This window comes from Stenella coeruleoalba (genome assembly GCF_951394435.1).
Source record: "Stenella coeruleoalba genome assembly, chromosome: 7".
Classification (NCBI taxonomy): Eukaryota; Metazoa; Chordata; class Mammalia; order Artiodactyla; family Delphinidae; genus Stenella; species Stenella coeruleoalba.
In genome coordinates this window covers 72,415,430-72,437,679 of record NC_137153.1, presented here as the reverse complement: position 1 = coordinate 72,437,679, position 22,250 = coordinate 72,415,430, and the positions used below count along the sequence as shown (strand labels likewise).

General features: G+C 43.5%; 2 protein-coding genes across 2 annotated transcripts in view; both read right to left on the bottom strand.

The window, feature by feature from the left end:
* PIP5K1B (phosphatidylinositol-4-phosphate 5-kinase type 1 beta) overlaps positions 1-8,466 on the bottom strand; it is a 423,928-nt gene extending 415,462 nt beyond the window's left edge. Inside the window, exon 1 of the mRNA XM_079925690.1 lies at positions 8,444-8,466. The gene's annotated coding sequence lies outside the window, so the exon portion shown is untranslated. The remainder of the gene's footprint in view (positions 1-8,443) is intronic.
* The window catches only part of PGM5 (phosphoglucomutase 5), a 270,967-nt gene continuing 256,987 nt past the window's right edge, over positions 8,271-22,250 (bottom strand). The window contains exon 11 of the mRNA XM_079925684.1: positions 8,271-8,561. Within this exon, the coding sequence (XP_079781810.1) occupies positions 8,385-8,561 (177 nt within the window). The 3' untranslated portion in view covers positions 8,271-8,384. The remainder of the gene's footprint in view (positions 8,562-22,250) is intronic.

Sequence of the window (22,250 nt, the reverse complement as noted above, 5' to 3'; positions counted from 1 at the left end):
GGAAAGAGAGTGGAAACACACGGGGCCTCCTGAAGCCTAGGCTCTGAGCTGGCACACTCTCCCTTCCCCTGCATTCTGTTGGCCAAAGCAAGTCACAAGGCATTCCAGACCCAAAGGGCGAGGAACTAGACTCCACCTCTTCATAGGGCTCTAACTCTTGCAAAGGACATGGATATGAAGGCCACTAGTTGGGACCATCAGTGCAATCATTTTACCATAACAGAACTGAAGGAAAAGCTGAAGAATTTGTTCTCAGAAGGCCCAGGACGCAGGGATGCTCAGGTGTCTGGGTGATGGCAACTAACGGGTGACCTCCTCAAGGTTCTCCTCTCAGGATGAAGGAATTTTACCATTTTCAATCCCTGAGGATCACTTGGCTGGAGACTGAAATCTCATCTTGGTCACCTGCTTTGGCAGTGGAGGACATGACATCTGGATTGGCAGTTGGACTAGAAATGATGCTCCATTGATTGAGGGGCTATCCTCAGAGGAAAATATGGGTGTGGCTTTCTGAAGAAGGAAGACTGAATGCTGGTACCCACACCAACGTGCTCTCACCATGCACCAAAATGGTGACAGGAGTAATACCCACCCGTTGGATTTACGGAAGAGATTTTTATTTTTGTTTGCATGTATTTCTTAAACTTCTCTAAGGAACATGTATTAGTTAGGGAATTTTTTACATTATAAAAACGTTATAGAAACACAGGGCTTCCCTGGTGGCGCAGTGGTTGAGAGTCCGCCTGCTGATGCAGGGGACACGGGTTCATGCCCCGGTCCGGGAAGATCCCACATGCCGCGGAGCGGCTGGGCCCATGAGCCATGGCCGCTGAGCCTGCGTGTCCGGAGCCTGTGCTCTGCAACGGGAGAGGCCACAACAGTGAGAGGCCCGCGTACCGCAAAAAAAAAAAAAAAATCCGCCTGCCAATGCAGGGGACACAGGTTCAAGCCCTGGTCCAGGAGGATCCCACGTGCCGTGGAGCAACTAAGCCCGTGTGCCACAACTGCAGAGCCTGAGCTTTGGAGCCCGTAAGCCACAACTACTGAGCCCACACGCCACAACTACTGAAGTCCACGCACCTAGAACCCGTGCTCTGCAACAAAAGAAGCCACCGCAATGAGAAGCCCGTGCACTGCAACAAAGAGTAGCCTCTGCTTACCACAACTAGAGAAAAGCCCACGCGCAGCAACAAAGACCCAATGCAGCCAAAAATAAGATAAATAATTTTTTTAAAAAACCCCAAAACAAAGAAAACCCTCAGGACATTCAATTAAGTTTGAGTTTCAGATACACAAGAAATAACTTGCTAGTATAAGTATGTCCCATATATTGCAGATACTGCCAATTTGAATGGGACAGATTTATATTAAATATGTATTCATTTTTATCTGAAATTCAATTATCATTTGCTAAATCTGGCAACCCTAGTTAGAAGAGATTTCCAATGTTATTTGCTCCTCCTAAACCATGCCACCCTCAGGCACAGAATAAATACACAACCTGAACCAGATTTTGGGCAAAGACCGAAAACTTCTGTTTTGAAGCATCTGAAAGAAATCATGAGGGAAAACATTTTATGGGAGGATATTCCTCATTTCCTGTGGTCATGACAGTCTAGGACAGGAATTAGAGTCTGGTTCTAAATTCAGGGAAAAAGTAATTCTTTTCTTGTTTTTATTTTTCTTTCACTAAAGTTCTATATATATAGTGTATACACGCACGCACACACACACACACACACACACACACACACACACACACACACACACAGACGTACTTTTTTTAAAAACCAGCAAAATCTATAATCGACCAAAGGCAGCATGGGAGGCCAAGTGAGATATCTCCCCAGAACCTAAAAAAGGGAAACAAGATCTATACTTCAACTCTGAGTTGAATTAATGAAATCGACTCAAAACTTCCCAGGACAGTCATGTGACTGCAGGAAAACTTGTGACATTAGCAAATACATGAAAGGAAGTTATGATATGAAAGGGGGTAATTAACTTCTGCGCATGGGAGAGACAGATTGGAAGAGGAAGTTCTTGGCAATGCCTCGCGGGGAGATACCAGCTGAAGTGAGGGTAAGCTGAAGACAACAGGGGAAGAACTCAGAATTAGGAAAGACCTGGTTCAAGGATAACTTGTAGTTTGTTGATATGTTCAGCATAGTGAGAACCCTAGTTCCCTGAACATCCAATCTGCCTTGCATACAAACAATGATGGTACATTATGGGAGAAATTATAGAGCTTCAATTGTGTGTCCCCCCCCAAAAACACTCATTGAGGCTTCATGTAAACGAAGGAATGGCAGTGGTTTCCTCCTCAGTCATTGTACCTTTGAACAGGATTCAGTGTAGCCACCATTTAATTTGTTCCTGTCCTCCTGGCACTAATGAGGCTGGTCCATTTTAGACTTTATTGACAAGGAGGAAATGGCAGGCAGGCAGGTGTCCAGAGCACCAATCTATGAAAGGACAATTTGCTCTGTTTGCACCGGGTGGGATGCTTCAGCTGATAGAACTCTATTCTCCAGGGATGTTTCCTAACAGAGCCCAGTTTAATTCTCAAATTTGTCAAGCAGATCCACTCACACACCTCTTGTTTATATTCTTTCCTCTGACCATTCCAGTCTTGGAATCATGGAATCAAGGTCAAGTTACCTCATTTTTTTGTTTGTTTACCAAATACCCATGTAGCACATGTTACGTGCCAGGCACTGTTTTAAATTAATAACTCATTTAAGCCTCCTGTTAACTGTATGAGGTAGGGACCACTATCATTCCCATTTTACAGATGGGGAAACTGAGGCACAGAGTGGTTAAGAAACCTGAACAAGTAAGCGGCAGACTCAGTACTCTGGACTATGTGCTTTGTGCTTTCATCTTTGATCTGTGCTGACGTAATTTGCACCGACTGGCTGATTCTCTTGATTCCTGGGGGAATAAATTTTCCTGGGTGGGAGAGGTGGGATGGAGTTTCAAGGGAATGCATATTGCTAAGGAAGAGGGGAAAGAAAAAATGTACCATGGCCACCCTGTTAACCTTAGACTTCGTTGAAATCAGTTGTCTCAAGGAATCTGGTTCTTGGCTTCGCAATATGAAGTTTGGGGGCTCCCATTTCAAATGGTTATGTAATTCCAGAGAGGAAAAATCATGTTAGCAGCAGCCTCATCCCCTGAATTTCAGCATCTATAGATCTGAAATGTTCAGAAATGTTTTGGATTTAGCTGAAGCCAGGGATAAGTTCCCTTTCCAATGTTAAGAAAATTTCTCTATGTGAGGGAGATATTATTATTGGTATGTGATAAGTGGGGTGACCATGTATATAGCTAATCATCCAAATTGCAATACTTTTAAGAGTAAAGGTGGCATTAATAATTATGCAAGGACAACTAGGCATTAAACCAAGACTCAACTTGGCCAACAGAAGGTATTGTCACTCTAATGATAAATGAAACTGGAACTAGCATCTTGTGTGTGTGTGTGTGTGTGTGTGTGTGTGTGTGTGTGTGTGTGTGTGTGTGTCTGTTAATCCCATTCTCCTAATTTAACCTTCCATCCAGAATTAGCATCTTCGAGCTATGACAAAGGTTTTATTCTGGATAAGCCCAACTAGGATATCATGTGACACCCTTTCTGTTCTTGTCCTGGGTTGGCATTGATAAGGCAGCCAGGTTTTATAAGCACTGTGAGATAAAAACTGCATGGGGGCCCTGCAGACCTGCTTTGTCCATCACTGATATAATCACTTAATAGAGCACTTGAGAACCCACAAAGTTAGGCCAAGTTAGTGGACGAACACATGGACTTGCTAATTTTCAACAGATGACCAACTGCCACCTGAACATGCAAATAGATTTTTTCTGAGCTCACTTGATATGCTCTAGCTCAGTGGAGGGTGACAGGATGTCAAGGAGACCTGAAACCCTGTCAACTGAACGACAGCTGAAGAAAATGGGAACATATAGCTTCAATAAGGACAACACGGGGGCCCCCAGAAGTGGCATCAGATGGCTGACTCGCCACCATGTGCAACAAGGAATAGGCTTATTTTGAGTTGCCCAGAGTGTGGTACAGAATGGAAACTCCAGGCAATCAGATTTTGCCTCAGTTTAAGTGACGTGTCTTTTGTTGTTGTTGTTGTTGTTGTTGTTTAAATTTTGAGAGAAGGGCTCCCCTGGTGGCGCAGTGGTTGAGAGTCCGCCTGCCGATGCAGGGGACACGGGTTCGTGCCCCCGTCCGGGAAGATCCCACATGCCGCGGAGCGGCTGGGCCCGTGAGCCATGGCCGCTGAGCCTGCGCGTCCGGAGCCTGTGCTCCGCAACGGGAGAGGCCACAACAGTGAGAGGCCCGCGTACCGCAAAAAAAAAAAAAAAAAAAAAAAATAGTAGATATTTTGCTCTGATACATGTTCGTAAGAGGAAAAATGTTCAAATGATTTTAAGACGTTTGAAAATGGAGGGGCTGTCTAGGAGTTTTGGCCACTGGCTATGTTTAAGCAGTGGGTGGATGACCACTTGGTTGGGACATTGTAGAGGAGGTTAAAGCCACAGATGGGAAGGCGGGGAGAGTTGGACTGAGCGCCTTCCAAGATCCATTTCAGCGCTCTGCGTCCCTGACTTCCTGCGCATGCTCAGCAGGCAGTGAGAAAGATTCAGGAGCTCTGTGAACAGGAGCCTCCAAATGGCCCCGGCCCCCTACTCCTACCCCCAGCAGGAACAGCCGGTGCATGCACAGCCTGGCTGCTTCCGGAGGCCGCCCACTGACATGTGGCTAGTGGACAGGAACGCCTGCGGGCGGTAATGATTGTTCCAGCTGCTCTTTGGACCTTGGGCACTTTCAACTTAGGTACCTTGATTTAAAAGAAAACAAATTCCTCTCTAAACACTGAAGGTTCTAAATTGACAGCAAATACTGTACATTCTTAAGAGCCTGGCAGGACAGGAAATTGCTCCTTCACCTGTTTGCTATTTTGATATTTCATCAAGATGGAATTTAGTGGCTTTGAAAGATAATATTAGAGTTGACCTTAAAAAAGAGACCCTGGTTAGAATTTTCAGCGTTCAGAATCCCCTCTATTTGTATATGGGTCAGATAGATGTATTTCTTTTCTTTTTACCTTGAAAAAAAATACCCCCCAGAAACACTGCAAAAAGAGTACATTGAACATCTATACACTCTTACCTACATTCACCAACTGTTAACATGTTATCATATTTGCTTTATCTCTCTGTATACAAATATACATATTAATATTATTGTCAGCAACTGCTACAGGCTGAATGTTTATGCCTCCCTCTCCCCCAATTCATATTGGGTTGGCCAAAGAGCTCGTTTGGTTTTCCATAAGATGTTACAAAAAATCCAAACGAACTTTTTGGTCAACCCAATATGTTGAAATTCTAACCCCCAATGTGATGGTATTGGGGTGGGACATTTGGGAGGTGATTAGGTCATGAAGGCAGAGCCCTCATGATTAGGAGTAGCGCCCTTATAAGAAGACCTAAATAGACATTTCTCCAAAGAAGACACACAGATGGCCAAGAGGCACATGAAAAGATGCTCAACATCGTTAATTATTAGAGAAATGCAAATCAGAGCTACAACGAGATATCACCTCACACCAGTCAGAGTGGCCATCATCAAAGAGTCTACAAATAAATGCTGGAGAGGGTGTGGAGAAAAGGGAGCCCTCCTCCTACACTGTTGGTGGGAATGTAAATTGATACAACCACTATGGAGAACAGTGTGGAGGTTCCTTAAAAAACTAAAAATAGAACTAACATATGACCCTGCAATCCCACTCCTGGGCATATATTGGCAAAGAGGAAAGCTCAGGTTTGAAAAGATGCATGCACCCCAATGTTCACAGCAGCACTATTTACAATAGCCAAGACGTGGAAGCAACCTAAGTGTCCACCAACAGATGAATGGATAAAGAAGATGTGGTATATACATATATAATGGTATACTACTCAGTCATAAAAAAGAATGAAATAGTGCCATTTGCAGCAACGTGGATGGACCTGGAGATTATCATACTAAGTGAAGTAAGTCAGACAAAGACAAATAGCATATGGTACCGATTATATGTGGGATCTAAAAAACTGATACAAATGAACTTATTTACAAAACAGAAACAGTCACAGACTTAGAGAATGAACTTATGGTTACCAGGGGGAAGTGTGAGGGAGAGGGATAGATCAAGAGATTGGGATTGACATGTACACACCGCTATATTTAAAATAGATAACCAACAAGGACCTACTGTACAGCACAGGGGACTCTGCTCAATATTCTGTAACAACCTAAATGGGAAAAGAACTTGAAAAAGAATAGATACATGTATATGTATAACTGAATCACTTTGCTGTACACCTGAAACTAACACGATTTTGTTAATCAACTATACTCCAATATAAAATAAAATTTTTTTAAAGTATTCACAAAAAAAATTAAAGAAAAAAGAGACCCCACAGAGCTCCCTTGACCCTTCCCCCAATTTGAGGATACAAGGAGAAGTCAACAACCTAGAAGAGGGCCCTCACTCGAATGTGCACAATGACCTTGGACTTCTAGGCTCTAGAACTGTGAGAAATATGATTCTGTTGTTTACAAGTCACCCAGTCTGTTGTATTTTGTGATAGCAACCCATATAGACTACGGCAGGAAACATCAATGTTCGAGGTAAGCTATAGACATTGTGATTCTTTCCACCTAAACATATGGGCAAGTGTCTCCTAAGAATGAGCGCACAGTATAATGATCCAATTTAGGACACTTAACAATGATGTAATACTATTACTGAACACAATCATATTCAGATTTTGCCATATTTCTAATATTGTCCTTTATAACATGTTCTCCCAATCTAGGATTGCATATTTACACTTAGTTGTCATGTTTCTTTAGTCTCTTTTGTTTCAGAATGGTGCCTGAGCCTTTGTCTTTTACAATACTGATATTCTTGAAGAGTACAGGCCAGTGGTTTTCTAGCAGGTTTTTTGATTTGGGTTTGTTTGGTGTTTCCTTCGGACAAGATTCAAATTATGTACATGCTGTGTCCTTCTCAGCACATCACAGTAAGAGGCACCTGTTGTCAATTTGTCCCATTATTGGTGACATTGACTTTGATCATGTGGTACCCAGATGATTTCTCCACTTTATGGGATACTTGCCCTTTTCATAATCAGTAAATAATCAATGAGTAGACATTGGTATTTTCACCCAGATTTCTTCACTCTAAAGGTAATTTTTCCCTTTGTTGTAATAAATAATATGGAGAGATATTTTTAGACTGTGTAGATATCTTGTTTACAAGGAAACTGGCTTTAGTATCCACTGACAACCCTTGCCTGAATCAACTACAATATTACTATGGTGCATAGATACTTTTGGAAAAGGGAATATTGTAATAGCGAGGTTTCTTCCCTGCAGCCTTTCCCCATTATTCCTCCTCTAACAGGACAAGGGAGGCCCCAGGCAAGCCATTTGGGCCAAAATGACTCAAGGTCCCTGACAGCACCTTCACCCCACCATTCCAAAGTTTGAGCTCTGCCTGGAGGATGAGGCAGCCATGGCGCAGCAGCAAGAGCCTGAGCCTGAGAGTCAGATGAGCAATGATCTGGCATCTGCACTTGGAGATTCCACAGGTTCCTCTAAATGAACACATCCTAAACTGAACTCCTTTGAGGCGATCATGCCCTCGAACCTGTGCCTCCCTCAGAGTTCTAATTTTAGTGAACATCACCACTATCTACCCAGTTGCGCAAGCCAAGAATCTGGGCGGCATTCTCTAGTCCCAGCTCTTCCTGACTCTCCACACCTAATTACCAACCATCCTGTGTGAGGATACCTTCCAAACATCCCCAAGAATTCACCCTCTTATTTCCAGCCCTATGACACCACCTGGTCCAGGCGACCAGCATCTCTCACCTGCTCTTCTGCAACAGCCTCCTGACTGTCGCCCTGCCTCCAAGATTTTGTGAACTACCATCCATTCCTCTCACTTCATTCAGAGTGACCTTTCTGCAGTATAAATCTGATCATGTCCCGACCACCACAAAAAACCCTTTGGTAGCTCCCCATTCCCTCAAGGATCATTTGGCTAAAGTGGTAAGTCTCAACTCCCTAACATGGCATACAAGGCCCACAGCCTAGAGTTGGCCCACTTCGCCAGTGATATGTTTCATCACGGAACCGCCTCTTACCCATTGGCCTCACTTCTGGCCAGACAGACCAAGATGGGAACAAGGAAACATACCGTATATGAAACGTGTTCTTGAGAAAACATGTGCAGCTCCTCAATGTGCACACATAAAGCAATTTCTCCTGGGGAAATCATAGAAGCAGCTCTGACCTGGCCATTTACAAGACTCTGACTTCAGAAACCTGTCCCCCACCTGTGGTTCCTCCTCCATAGTGGAAGAGGGAAGCACTCACCAGGAGACGGTTCCTTAACTTTGCGCATCAGGGCCGATGAAGCCATTGAAAAATGGGCCACCAGAGGGCGCACCGTGACACCACAACAGGCTTGAGGAGGGATGGGTTCCACATTTATCTTGAAAGAAAAGATATTGGAAACATATTAGATATATTTATTTAGGCTTTCTGACTAACACATGCATCCCAAATCCCAGGGCAGCCACGTTCTTTTATTTTTGTGCCGTATCCATGGTTTCAGGACAAACATGCTAAGAAAAACCTTTCCCATCACTGAATAGAAAAGAAAATATGAAAGCTTGGGCTATTTTCTTCCTCCAAAAGTTAGACTACATTTTAAATAGTCTCTCCTTAGGAAAGAACTCTTTTTTTAAATTAATTAATTAATTTATTTTTAAACATCTTTATTGGAGTATAATTGCTTTACAATGGTGTGTTAGTTTCTGCTTTATAACAAAGTGAATCAGCTATACATATACATATGTCCCCATATCTCTTCCCTCTTGCGTCTCCCTCCCACCCTCCCTATCCCACCCCTCTAGGTGGTCACAAAGCACCAAGCTGATCTCCCCGTGCTATGCAGCTGCTTCCCACTAGCTAGCTATTTTACATTGAGTAGTGTATATATGTCCATGCCACTCTCTCACTTCGTCCCAGCTTACCCTTCCCCCTCCCTATGTCCTCAAGTCCATTCTCTACGTCTGCGTCTTTATTCCTGTCCTGCCCCTAAGTTCTTCATGACCACTTTTTTTTTTCCTTAGATTCCATATATATGTGTTAGCATACGGTGTATGTTTTTCTCTTTCTGACTTACTTCACTCTGTAGGACAGACTCTAAGTCCATCCACCTCACTACAAATAACTCAATTTCGTTTCTTTTTACGGCTGAGTAATATTCCATTGTATACATGTGCCACATCTTCTTTATCCATTCATCTGTTGATGGACACCTAGGTTGCTTCCATGTCCTGGCTATCATAAACAGAGCTGCAATGAACATTGTGGTACATGACTCTTTTTGAATTATGGTTTTCTCAGGGTACATGCCGAGTAGTGGGATTGCTGGGTCATATGGTAGTTCTATTTTTAGTTTTTTAAGGAACCTCCATACTGTTCTCCATAGTGGCTGTATCAATTTACATTCCCACCAACAGTGCAAGAGGGTTCCCTTAGCAAAGAACTCTTGATTCATTAAAGAAATGTCTAAAACTCTTCATGGCACATTATTCATAAATACTGGAAATTTCTTAATTTCCAGTACTTAGGATCAGGCAAAATGACACAAATATATGATTAATAGCTACCTCTTACTGAGTATTTACTATGTTCCAGATACAATGCTAAGAGTCTGATATGCATTATAAGTAAATATAAATAGATGTAACTCACAGAATAAGCTTTAAAGGTAAGTATTATTGTTCCTATTTTGCATACGAGAAAACTGAGCCTCAGAGCACTTCAGTAACTTGTCTAAGATCACAAAACTGGGATTTGAACGCAAGACTATCAGATGTCAAAGTCCATGTTCCTACTCAGTGAGCTCTGCATCTTGGAGACCTCTCATCTTTCTCCTAAAAGCCTACCATCTCCATTTCAGGACCTTCCTTCTTTCCTCTTTTCCTGCCATGAGTACACTTACAATACTAGGTGTAACTCCAGCAGACCTCTACCACACTCTAGATCCAAGCTGCCCCACTGTTTCCTAGACCATATCTTCTACCCCCAATCAAAAGTGGATTGTCCTGTGTCTCATTCCCTCAGGACCACTGATTCAGGCTCAAGTACTTTTTGTGCCTCATAGTCAGGCAGTCAACAAATACTGTTGAACTTCTCTGTGCTGCACCAACATGGTTCCCACACATGGGGCTCAGTAAATGCTTGCTGAATGATGGATGGATGAATGAACACTAAAACGTAGTTAGTGACAACAGAGGAAGTTTCAGGTAGAGGACAGAATATGAGTTTGGGAATAAAAAAGGTTTGGGTTCTGGCTCTATCATTTGGGTGGTCCTTAAGTACAAAGTATTCACCAAATATTTCTGGCCACAGTTATTTCAGGCACTTGGTAATTCTATCTTGCATTGCTTAGTGTTTTTCAAATTCCCAAAAGGCATCAGTCTTTGGGATTTGGGAATAAGGGGTCAGAATCCCCAGGAACTCTGAAATCATAAATTATTCTGTATTTTTCATGACATTTTATTTACCTATATTTAAATAATAATGGGTAACCATAATAATGAACATTGAATCATTTTTCTGTGATAGGGTTATACTGACAGAGGTTTTCTGTAAAAATGATATAATAATAAACGCATGGTTTATTATAGTTACGAATCAATTTCTTGTGACAAGATTATATATTTCAATAACATGTACAAATAATCTCTTCCTTATGGAGACATTTGATAATAAAAATATTAAAAGAAGGGGAGGGACACAAGATAAACACTCAAGAAAATTATTATAAAAATGGAATGTAACACAAATATTTCTATAAGGTATTGCTATTAAAATGAAAATTTAAAACCCACAAAACATTAATTGCCTAACCAATTTTCTTTTTTGCCTTGACATTCGTTCAGTTGTTAGCAGTTCATCCAAAAGCAATTTCAAGTCAAGTGTTAGAGTACATACTGCTTCATATAAGTTCATTTCCTTTAATAATGATGAAAATTAAAAATATTTATTTTTCTTTTCTTCTTGCCCTGGTTTTGATTTTGCTGTTGAAATTGATATTGCTTTTGCTAATTCAGATTTTTGTTCAGTTTCTGATTTCCTGTCAGAGCGTTCCACAACAATTTTCCCATCATCAGCTCTCTGCATTTCTTTCAGCTAAAGTATTTACAAAGAACTGTAGCCTAGAGGGAATATTCAAACACTGGAAAACACCAGTGAACATTACTGGGTTGTGTTCAAATAACATAACATTAAGATCTACTAGCAAAGTTAATAGCACTAAATGGGAGCGTGTGTTGAATGTTTCCAAAACTTATTTCTTAGAACATCACTCAAGGGATTTGGATGAGGTATATATGAAGCATACAAATTTATTGATATTTATTTGAAAGAATGCCTCACCCAGCAGACATGGCCATGAACACACACTGAAAACATGGCAACAGCTGCTAGCAAGACTGCCTGATTAGATGGTCTTGGCTTTTAGGGTGTTCCCGTCCCTGTTCCTGGAAAAGTCAACCTCAACCTTCGATTCTGCATATCAGTGTTTCTTGATCTTGCTTTGAACTTGACATGAGTGAATTCCTTGAACCAGTAACATCTCTATGTTGCTTCTTTATGGTTTAATTCTTTCAGGAGAATCACAACTTTTTCCTGTTTTCCCAATTTCTTGACTGAATTGTATTGGGACTTGGGATTTGGAAAAACATACACATTTCTAGAAAAATGCCAAGAAGGCATTTACTCATGGAAACAGCACCATGGCCTTTACAAGTGAGGTGCAACATGGAGTGGGCTTTGACCAATGGAACATGTTACTTCCAGGCGGAAACTGTGACAACTGTGATGAGATTTGTCACATTCCTTCTGCTGCACTAATCATAGAAGCACATGTTGGATTAGAACCTCCAGAACCAGGGTCCCTGAGTAACTGTGATAAGCAGAGCCCACTGACAACTCGTGATATCCATGAGAAACTTTGGTGAGATTTTGGGGTCGTCACTATATCATAAGCAAAACCTACAGTGATGGTCTCTCATATGTTGGGTAAATTACTTACCCTCTCTGTGTCTCAGTTCCCTTATTTAAAAAGAGAAGTTTCTATTTCAGGATTTTATTTTTGTTTTTGGTAAGGACTAAACAAGATAAGCACATGGAAAGCCTCTAATACAATGTCTAATATATAGTAGATGCTCAGTACATGCTTCCTGTGCAAAGGGACAAAGAGAATACCCTAGAAAATGATCATATAAAAAAATTAGAAGTCAGAGTTGCATCAGACTTCCCAAATGCAACACTGGAAGGTAGAGATGTCAAAGGAGCAACACCTTCAAAACTATGAAAGAGAAGTCTTTACCCAGCCAAACTATCAAGTAAGGATGACGGTTGAATACAAGCATTTCCACAAAATATTTTATAGCCTATGCACCCTTCCTCAGAAAGTATTCCACCGCAATGATATTCATCCAAGAAGAATACACAGGATTAGGAGACAGAGGAATCCAACCCAAGATAGAGAGAGTCCGTTGAAAGGCATCCCCAGCTTGATGTCTGGGCAGAGCCTCGAGAGCATTGGCCAGCTTGGAGCAGGAGGTTGGGTCTGCAGGGGAGCCCTAACCAGGAACTACATTAAACTGCTGGGGGGCTTCCCTGGTGGCGCAGTGGTTGAGAGTCTGCCTGCCGATGCAGGGGACACGGGTTCGTGCCGCGGTCCGGGAAGATCCCACGTGCCGCGGAGCGGCTGGGCCCGTGAGCCATGGCCGCTGAGCCTGTGCGTCTGGAGCCTGTGCTCCGCAACGGGAGAGGCCACAACAGTGAGAGGCCCGCGTACCGATAAAAAAACAAAAAACTGGTGGGAAACTTGATGTATGTGGAAAATAGTACTAGAGGGAGAGTACACTTTATTGGGAAAAATTAATGACAGTACCTGGATAACTGAGGGCATCTAAAAATATAAGGCAATTGTTAACTCTTAAGAACAAGAAAATGTTGAAAAAGGATATCATAATTATTACTTGACTTGGCAGGCAAGAATAAATTTTTTGCTGATTATTGATCTAATCAGAAATTTTATAATAACTGCCAAATATAGGTGGGACAGATGGAGAAATTGGGGACGTACTAAATCTTCATCTTGCAAATTAGGAAATCAATAGATGATGCATAAAGTAGGTAAATCAAGAAATCACCACGAGTAGATTATTTAAAAACATAGAGGCACGTACGTGCCAGAGGAGCCACACGACAGATGTGGACGTGGTTACTTCTGAGGAGATGCATTCAGGGATGGAGACCACTTACGGCAACAGCTGCTAGCAAGGCTGCCTGATTAGATGGTTTTGGGTGCCCTTGTCCCAGTTCCTGGAAAAGTCAACCTTAACCTTTGATTCTGCACATCAGCATTTCTTGGTCTTGCTTTCAACTTGACACGAGTGAATCCTTTGAACCAGTAACATCTCTATGTTGATTCTATGGTTTATGTTTCCAGTTACAAATTGGGTAGTGCAGTTTGACTCTTTATTTCAGAGCAATATTGTGTCCATATTTTAAGGATTAGTTACTGTGTAAATACTAATAAATATTCTTAATATTTACGTGAAGCCCTGAGTTCCAGTCCTGAGTCAACCACACCAGCAAGGATTCAGGTAAGTACTTGCACCTCTGAGTCTGCTTCCCCATCTGTAGGTGGGAGGTTTGAATTGATTATCTATGATCTCTGAAATCTCAAATGCACTATTACCAAAACGCAAACTTGTAAAATACCTTGTAACACTTGTAAAAAGACAACTCCTTATTTTCACAAGCGCAAGTCTTTTTCATAGATAAAATACTAAAACACACCAAAACACTCTAGGTTAAAAAAAAGAAAGAAAGGAGTACAAAAACTCTGACATACTGGCCATGTTTTGTCATGTATCATTTTTCATAGCCTGGCAAGCCTTGTACGAGATCCACTTTCAGTCTATGCAATGTGGATACATAAATGAATATGACCTTGAGGGTTCTCATTTTCACATGCCCCATTCCCCACCGCCCCCCCCACCCCGGCACCTCAGGACAGTTTCAATAGTTCTTGAACCAGAATTTGGTGTCCAGAAAAGCCACCAAGAATAATCTTCCCCCTGGAGAGAGATCCCTGTGTGTTCCTTGCAGGCATAAGATGCCCTGTGTAGAACTAATGAAGCGGAGAGTTCAGAAATTTTCATTGGAGAGAATTTCTTCTCCACCTCCCCTCAAGTTCCCATGAGCCAGTTCCCTCACTGTGCTAAACCAGCAAAGAGCTCAACAGAGGAAAGATAAGTCAAAGTCAAAGTCACAGCTACTCCCAGACAGAGGATTCTCCCCAGTGTCCACCTCCTGCTGCTTTTTCTTTCTTCCCTCTCTGCTCCTCCTTTCTACCACCCACACCATCCTCCGCAGAGAGTGAGGTTCTGGTGATCTCCCTTGGTCTCCCAGGCACGATTTGTTCTTCTCCAGAGTCAGAGCTCGCCATCCCAGCACCGGGTGGTCCGGCTGTGAACAGGTGAAGTGAGCCGGGTATCATTTCCCAAAAACCATTTATTTATTTGTTTATTTTTGGCAAGAGTAAGCACCTGTCATCTGCCTCCATCAAAATTTTGATTCAGGGCTTCCCTGGTGGCACAGGGGTTAAGAATCCGCCTACCAGTGCAGGGGACACGGGTTCGAGCCTGGTCCGGGAAGATCCCACATGCTGCGGAGCAACCGAGCCCGTGCGCCACAACTACTGAGCCTGCGCTCTAGAGCCCGCAGGCCACAACGACTGAGCCTTCAGGCCACAACTACTGAAGCCCACGCACCACAACTACTGAAGCCCGCGCTCCTAGAGCCCGCGCTCTGCAACAAGAGAAACCACCGCAATGAGAAGCCCACGCACCGCAACGAAGAGCAGCCCCCGCTCGCCACAACTAGAGAAAACCCGCGCGCAGCAACGAAGATCCAACGCAGCCAAAAACAAATAAATTAAATAAATTTATTTTAAAAAACCAGAAAAAACGAAACTTTGATTCAGAGAAGTGAAAATGACAGCCCCAGACTCCTGGCCTCAGGGCACTCGGTTAATTTCTGTGCTCCAAGTCCAAGGTGAGGGAGAGAAGGATTTCCTGGGCAAGTGTCAGAGGTGCATTCACAGGCAACTGCTCCTCTCCCAGCTTCTCCACTGGATTATGTGGAGGTTTGTCACACCCTGCATACACCAGCTCACTGAGTGCCTTCAACAGATTTATCCCCATTTTACAGGTAAAGAAGCTGAGGCAGAGGGAGGGGAAGCAGCTCGCCCAAATTTGCACAACCAGGAGTTGGTGGAGGCGGATATGAACTGAGGTCTGTGTTACCCTAAAGCTGGTGTCTTTTCCCCTTGGGCTGCCTCTCCGTCTCCCTGACGGCACTGCCTGCCCTGTGCTCCCAAGACCGGGCTGGAGGTGGAGACTGGGCCGGATGCAGGAGCCAGGTTTGGCTGGGTGTGAGGGCAGCTCAGAGGTTTGGTGACAATGTAGATTGCCGTCAAATGTCTCGGCTGTTGGCCGTCTTCCCTCAGTTTTGGTCAACTTTGGCCATTCTGGGTCTCCTTCATCCCTTTGAATCCCAGGTATGGACTGAGAAGTGGCCACAGGTGACACTTGGGACACACCAGAATTCCACTCTGACTTGGCCACAACATCAGTGTGCTTAAGGGTCAAGCACAAGTTGTCGGACACGTGGCCTGGGGGCAGACAGTGGCCTCGCTGTCTCTAATCATCTTCTTGTTCATGCCTTTCATTTCCATTCCTCCACCTCTGTCTTCCTGCTTATAGCGGGTGGGGAGGGGCAAGGGTCTCTGTGTAACTCTGTTCCCTCGTCTGATCTACATTACCTTCTCGGCCCCCGTGTTCTAAGGACGGGCTTAGAATCTGCTGCTCAACCCTCTGGGTTGGGAAAAGAACTAACTGGCACAGTCTTCCAGGCAGCAGGGGTGGCCCCTCAAAACCGAGCTGCTGGAATCTCTGTGGGGCCTCTGGGTCCTCGTGATTCATGTAGCTGCAGAGGCCCTGCCTTGGACGCTACATCAGACAGATTCCAATGTCCACGGAATGCCCTGGCCTGGATCTTATCATAATTACTCTTATAACTTACTTTTTAAAGAGCTCTGGTGAGGGCTAAACATGTTTTATTTTAAAATGACATTTCTTGGGTAATTTTTTGGTCAAAGATTATATATGCATTACAGAAAATGTAGGAAAGAAAAAAAGCAAAGCAGAAATAAGAAAAATAAATATTCACGATAATCCCACCAACTGGAGATAATATTTAAGAATATATAGCATTTCATTCATTTTGGGGGGGTTGCCTATCTATGTTCACTTTTTATTTCTAAAAATGGAATCATATCACATTCACCACGTTACCTAACAGCCACTTCTCTGCTTTCTCCTTTGCCAGTAAACCCTGGGTTTGTCCAAATAGAGGACAGCCATGTGCCTGAGGGAAGGACGGGACCTTCTCCAGCCTGAAGTAATGCAACTAAATTGGTCTAGGTCGTTCTGGATAATTCTACTCGTCTTGCCAGTGACCGGCTTGGGAATAAACATGTGACATTATTTTGGCCAAAGAGACAGGAAGGAAGTCTGTAGGGAACTTCTGGGAAAAGTTCCTTTGCTCTTCAAAAAAACCCCAGCATTGCTGCAGTGGTACACCCTTGCACTCATTTCTTACTTCCTTAGTTTAAACTCTGGGTTAAATGTTATGAACAATTTTGAGACTTTTAATACATATTCCAAATTGCCTAGGAGCCCCTATTGACATGTTTTGTACTAACACTTAAAAATTCTCCATGGAAGGTCTATTTTATCTTTCTTTACAGTGAGCTATCAAAAGAATCCTTATCAATAAATATTATTCCTGCAAGTGCAGACTTATTTTCCAAAATGAGTTCCATTTATGCAAAGTCTGTCTTCTAATAAACATTAATACTTTATATTCTTCAACATAACATTAAATTCACATTATTAGAATCATATGAGGGTAGATCCCAGGGCCAAGTAAGGTCATGTATTTGGGCTGATGGTGCTCAACTCTGGCTATACACTTGGGATCACCCGGGGACCTTTATTTATTTTTCTGCGGTACGCGGGCCTCTCACTGTTGTGGCCTCTCCCATTGCGGAGCACAGGTTCCGGACGCGCAGGCTCAGCGGCCATGGCCCACGGGCCCAGCCGCTCCGCAGCACGTGGGATCTTCCCAGACTGGGGCACGAACCCGCGTCCCCTGCAGCGGCAGGCTGACTCTCAACCACTGCGCCACCAGGGAAGCCCACCTGGGAACCTTTAAATAAAACCAAAGCCTTTATAGAGATATAGCTGATGTACAATACACTGTACATATAGTGAGCAATTTGATAAGTTTTAACATACGTCACCAAAATCAAGATAATAAACATATTTATCACCTCCAGATTGCAAGGCTCACTCACTGTCCTTGGTGCTGCCTGGCATCCACTTACTTGGAAATGACTGTTTCACATATTTTGTCTGTTTTTTTAGTCGTCTCAGGTAGGAATAGGAAGGAAAATCCACCCCCTGTTACTACATCTTAGACGGAAGCAGATATTCCCCACCTGGGGAGTTTTTGTAAAACAATTTCTTGGTTCTACCCCAGAATAAATGAAGTATAATTTGGGGGGGGGCTAAATAAACCATATTTATTTATTTTTTCATTAAGCTATAATTTACATGCAATAAAATTCATGCTTTTTAGTGTACGGTTTTGTGAATTTTGGCCAGTGTGTATACACTCATGAAACTACCACCACAGTCATGACACAGATCAATTCCACCCCCTCTTCCAAATTCTCCTACTAGGCCCCTTTGTTGTCAATCCTCCCCCCCCCCCCCCCCGCAACCACTAGCTCCTGGCAACCACTGATCCTACCCCTCCCTATAGCATGAGAACACAGACCAGTGCGGATGTCTGAACAAGGGAGATTGGCGGATGAAAGGTCTCGAGTCAACAACACACATTTGCTCCTATGATGGATCCCAGGAGCAGGCGCACTTGGCCCAAGCTGTAGTTTACCCTTTAGCCTGACGAGCAGCTGTGGTCTTCAACTGTGTTTCTTGGGACCAGAATGGCCATCATCATTGGGGTCAATTTAAGGCCTTATGAATACTGACTACCTCACGAATTTTAAGCGCCTCTTGGTCCCTCCATTCTTTCCTCTCTCAGTTCCGCATTTACACGCTCTGTATGCCCTATCGTGTCCCCTGAGTCACCAACCTACCTATCCACCCTTCCCATTTGTATTTCTTGTCTTCTGAAGCAGCAGTGATTTTTCTTAAATAATACACAAATGCATATTGTGTTGTGACACACATAAATGCCATCTTTCATGTGTCGCCATAGAAACAAAGATCAAGAACTGCCCCTCCACGTGAGGAGAGGCGTCACTCGGAGGATGTGAGACGCAGGGATTGGATCCATGAAGACAAGAGTAGGGCCGCATTGTAACTGTGGGAAATAACTGTGATAATTACAAGTTATCTGGTTTGGCTCTTGCAAGAGCCCTGTGAAGGGGCTATTCTTATTCCATTTTCCAGTTGAGGAACAAGCAGAGAGAAAGGAAACAACTGGTCAATGTGCTCAAAAGTGCCTAGTCCTTCTGGCTTCAGGTTCAACGCTCTCTTTACATATTATAGCGGGGATTAAATCGTCTCCACCTTCTCAAGTTCTTTACAAAGATAAATGGTCCTAGGATAGCAAGTAGTGTTTGGAGACAGGGTTGATGAGGTGAAAGGGAAGACTTCTCATGCTTTCCCCAGTGCCTGTGGTCAGACTCACGGAACACCAATGACTACATCCAAGGAAATTCTCTCTCTACTTGGCAACTTCCCCTCATCCTGTAAAACCAATAAAGCTTATAAAGAATAAGCTGCCAGAGGTGAATGATCAGCTGCGAAGGGCAAAACTGGTTCTCAGCTAAACACCTGTGTTAAGTGGTCCAGGGCTTAGATCTGAAATGTGGAAGCTGCTGCCAGCTGCTGGGTCTCAGCCCAAATTGAGAACTAAGGTTCAATACGACAACCTGTGTCAGACTTTCAGAATTCTCAGTCACAGACCAGCTTGGTGGAGTCCAGAGAAGCTTCCATTCACTTTGGAGGTCGACCTCCCTTCAGTCTCTTCCCCTCTCTGCGCTGTAACTCAGGCCAGTGGCTCTCCAAGTGTGGCCCCTAGACCAGCAGTATCAGCACTACTTAGGAATCTCTTTTTCAATTGAGGTCAAATTTACATAACATCAAATTAACCATTTTAAAGCGTACAGTTCGTCCTCATGTAGTCCGTTCTCAGTGTTGTGCAGCTATCCCCCTCTACCTAGTCCCAAAACATTTTCATCATTCCAAAAGGAAAGCCTGTCCCCATTAGGCAGTCACTCCTTACTTCCCCTCCCCCAGCCCCCGGCAACCGCTCATCACTTTCTGTTTCTACGGATTTGCCTATTCTGGACATTTCATAGAAATGGAGTCACACAATACGTGACGTTTCGTGTCTGGCTTCTTTCACTTAGCATAACGTTCTTGAGGTTCATCCAGGTTGTAGCATGTGTTAGCACTTCATTCCTTTCTACGGTTCTAAGAACTTTTTAGAAATGCAAATTTCCTGCCTCACCCAGACCTAGTGTATCAGAAACTCTGAGGGTGGGGTCCAGCAACTGGCGTTTTCACAAGCCCTTTTGGTTACTTGAAGGCATCCTAGCGTTTAAGAACTCCTGATTTAGGAGATGTCAGCCTACGCTCTTTGACATAGAAGGAAGTTGTTAGGTTCCTAAATTCAGGATTTTTTTATTCTGCCCCAAACCCCGAGTCAGTATAGACGTTTCAAAAGCAAAAATGGTTTTGCCTTTTTCTTGAGTTGTCGGAGAAGGCTTTCAGGATCTGCCAAATTCATTCCTTGTCTTAAAAAACACATCGAATATTAGACCCATTCTTTCAAAGTAATCTCAGACTATTTTTAATCTCTTAACGTTAACTCAACCTTTTCCATTTCGTTTCCATCCTATTTAGAGAATGGCTAGTTTCTTCTCGAACACCTCCAGATGTGCCTTCTGTTACCCAAGCTGTACACTGTAGGTGGCTGCGAACAGGACCGGCCCAGCTGGCTCCTTCCTTGGCTCCCTCATTACACCGTATAGATTCGTCCTTTAAACACCCAAGGGCCATCCACTCTGTATGACGTCACACAGAGCGAAGTAAGTCAGAAAGAGAAAAACGAATATCGTATAATATCACTTATACGTGGAATCTAGAAAAAAATTGTATATATGAACTTATTTGCAAAGCAGAAATAGAGGGACTTCCCCGGTGGCGCAGGGGTTAAGAATCCGTCTGCCAGTGCAGGGGACACGGGTTCGAGCCCTGGTCCGGGAAGATCCCACATGCCACGGAGCAACTAAGCTTGTGCGCCACAACTACTGAGCCTGCACTCTAGAGCCCGCAAGCCACAACTACTGAAGCCCGCACACCTAGAGCCCGTGCTCCGCAACAAAAGAAGCCACTGCAATGAGAAGCCCACGCACCGCAACGAAGACCCAACGCTGCCAAAAATAAATAATTAAAAAAAAACCCATACTTTAAACAAACAAACAAAAAGCGGAAATAGAGTCACAGATGTAGAGAATAAACTTAGGGTTGCCAAGGGGGGAAGAGGGGATGGGACGAACTGGAAGGTTGAGATTAACATATATACACTACTATGCATAAAATAGATAACTAATGAGAACCTACACAGGGAACTCTACTCAATGATCTGTGGTGACCTAAAGGGGAAGGAAATCTAAAAAAGAGGCGATATATGTATACGTATAACTGATTCACTTTTCTGAACAGCAGAAACTAACACAACATTGTAAGGCAACTATAATTCAATAAAAACTAATTTAAAAAAAAAAAACAAAACACCCAAGGACCCACATAAAGGCTTTCAGTTGCAGTGAGCCGAAAGGAATTTCTGTAGTTTGACACCCAAATTCCCCATTTCTTCCCGGTATTTCCCCCTCACGGTGGCTTCTGTAGCCTACCTGGCCCTCTGCTGATAATTTGTAGGTTTAGGAAGGAGAGCTGTCTTGGGTGGCGTGGGAACCCGCAGTAGGAAATTCAAGGAACTGGGACCCAAATGACTAGGTTCCATTGCTGACTTGACACATGCTCTTGTTCACTCAACAAATACAGAATTTATTGAAGACCACGTGGGCTAGCTACTGGGTGAGAAGACTGCGGTGAGCAAGGTCAACACTGTTCCCCTCTGCTCCCATTTTGGGAGCTTAAAGTCTAATGCGAGATCCAAACAAGCAAAGAGGCCATTTCAGCACCGTGTGAGGAGGTGTCGATGGGGCGTGTCTGAGATAACGCTGTGGGGGATGCAGAGAGGCACACACTCCAGAGGCAGTGGTGTGTGTGTAGGGGAGGTCAAAGGAGGCTCTGAGGAGAAAGAGAGGGATAAGTTTGTTCTAACCCATGGAGGGTGAGTTGGCAAAAACTGGGTGTCAGGTGCGGCAGGGTAGTTTAGTTGGGAAGAGGCTTCCTGAGAGAGGAAACGGCAGATGCGGAGGTTGAGGACAGAGAAGGGGTGTGTGTCATGCTAGGAACTATAGCAGGATTCTGAAGTTGCTGGATTGTAATGTCAGGGATGGGTCTGCTGTGACAGAGGGTTAGCAAGGGCAGAAAGAGGTGGTAGAGCTCAGTTAGGGCCAGGGAAGGGGTAAAGCTGAGTTGTGATTTGACCTGCTGTGTGTTTTCGTGATCACTTGGACTATGTAAGGGGAGTGAGTTGGAGGGAATGAGAAATGAGACTGGGAATCCCGTCAAGGGGCTCTTGCACTGGGGCCTCTCATACCACTGCTAGTGGGTGTGTAAATTAGACAGACACTTTGGAGAACAGTTTGGAAATGTCTAGTAAAGTCAAAGATATGTGTACCCTGTGATCCAGAAATTCTGTTCACAAGAAGTTATGAGTAAGTTGCTCATAACTGTATTCTTTGAAGTAAAAAATTGGAAGCAATTTAACTGCCCATTAATAGGAGAATGGATAAAATGCAATACATAAAACATGCTATATTTATACAATGGATTTTTATGCAGTAGTTAAG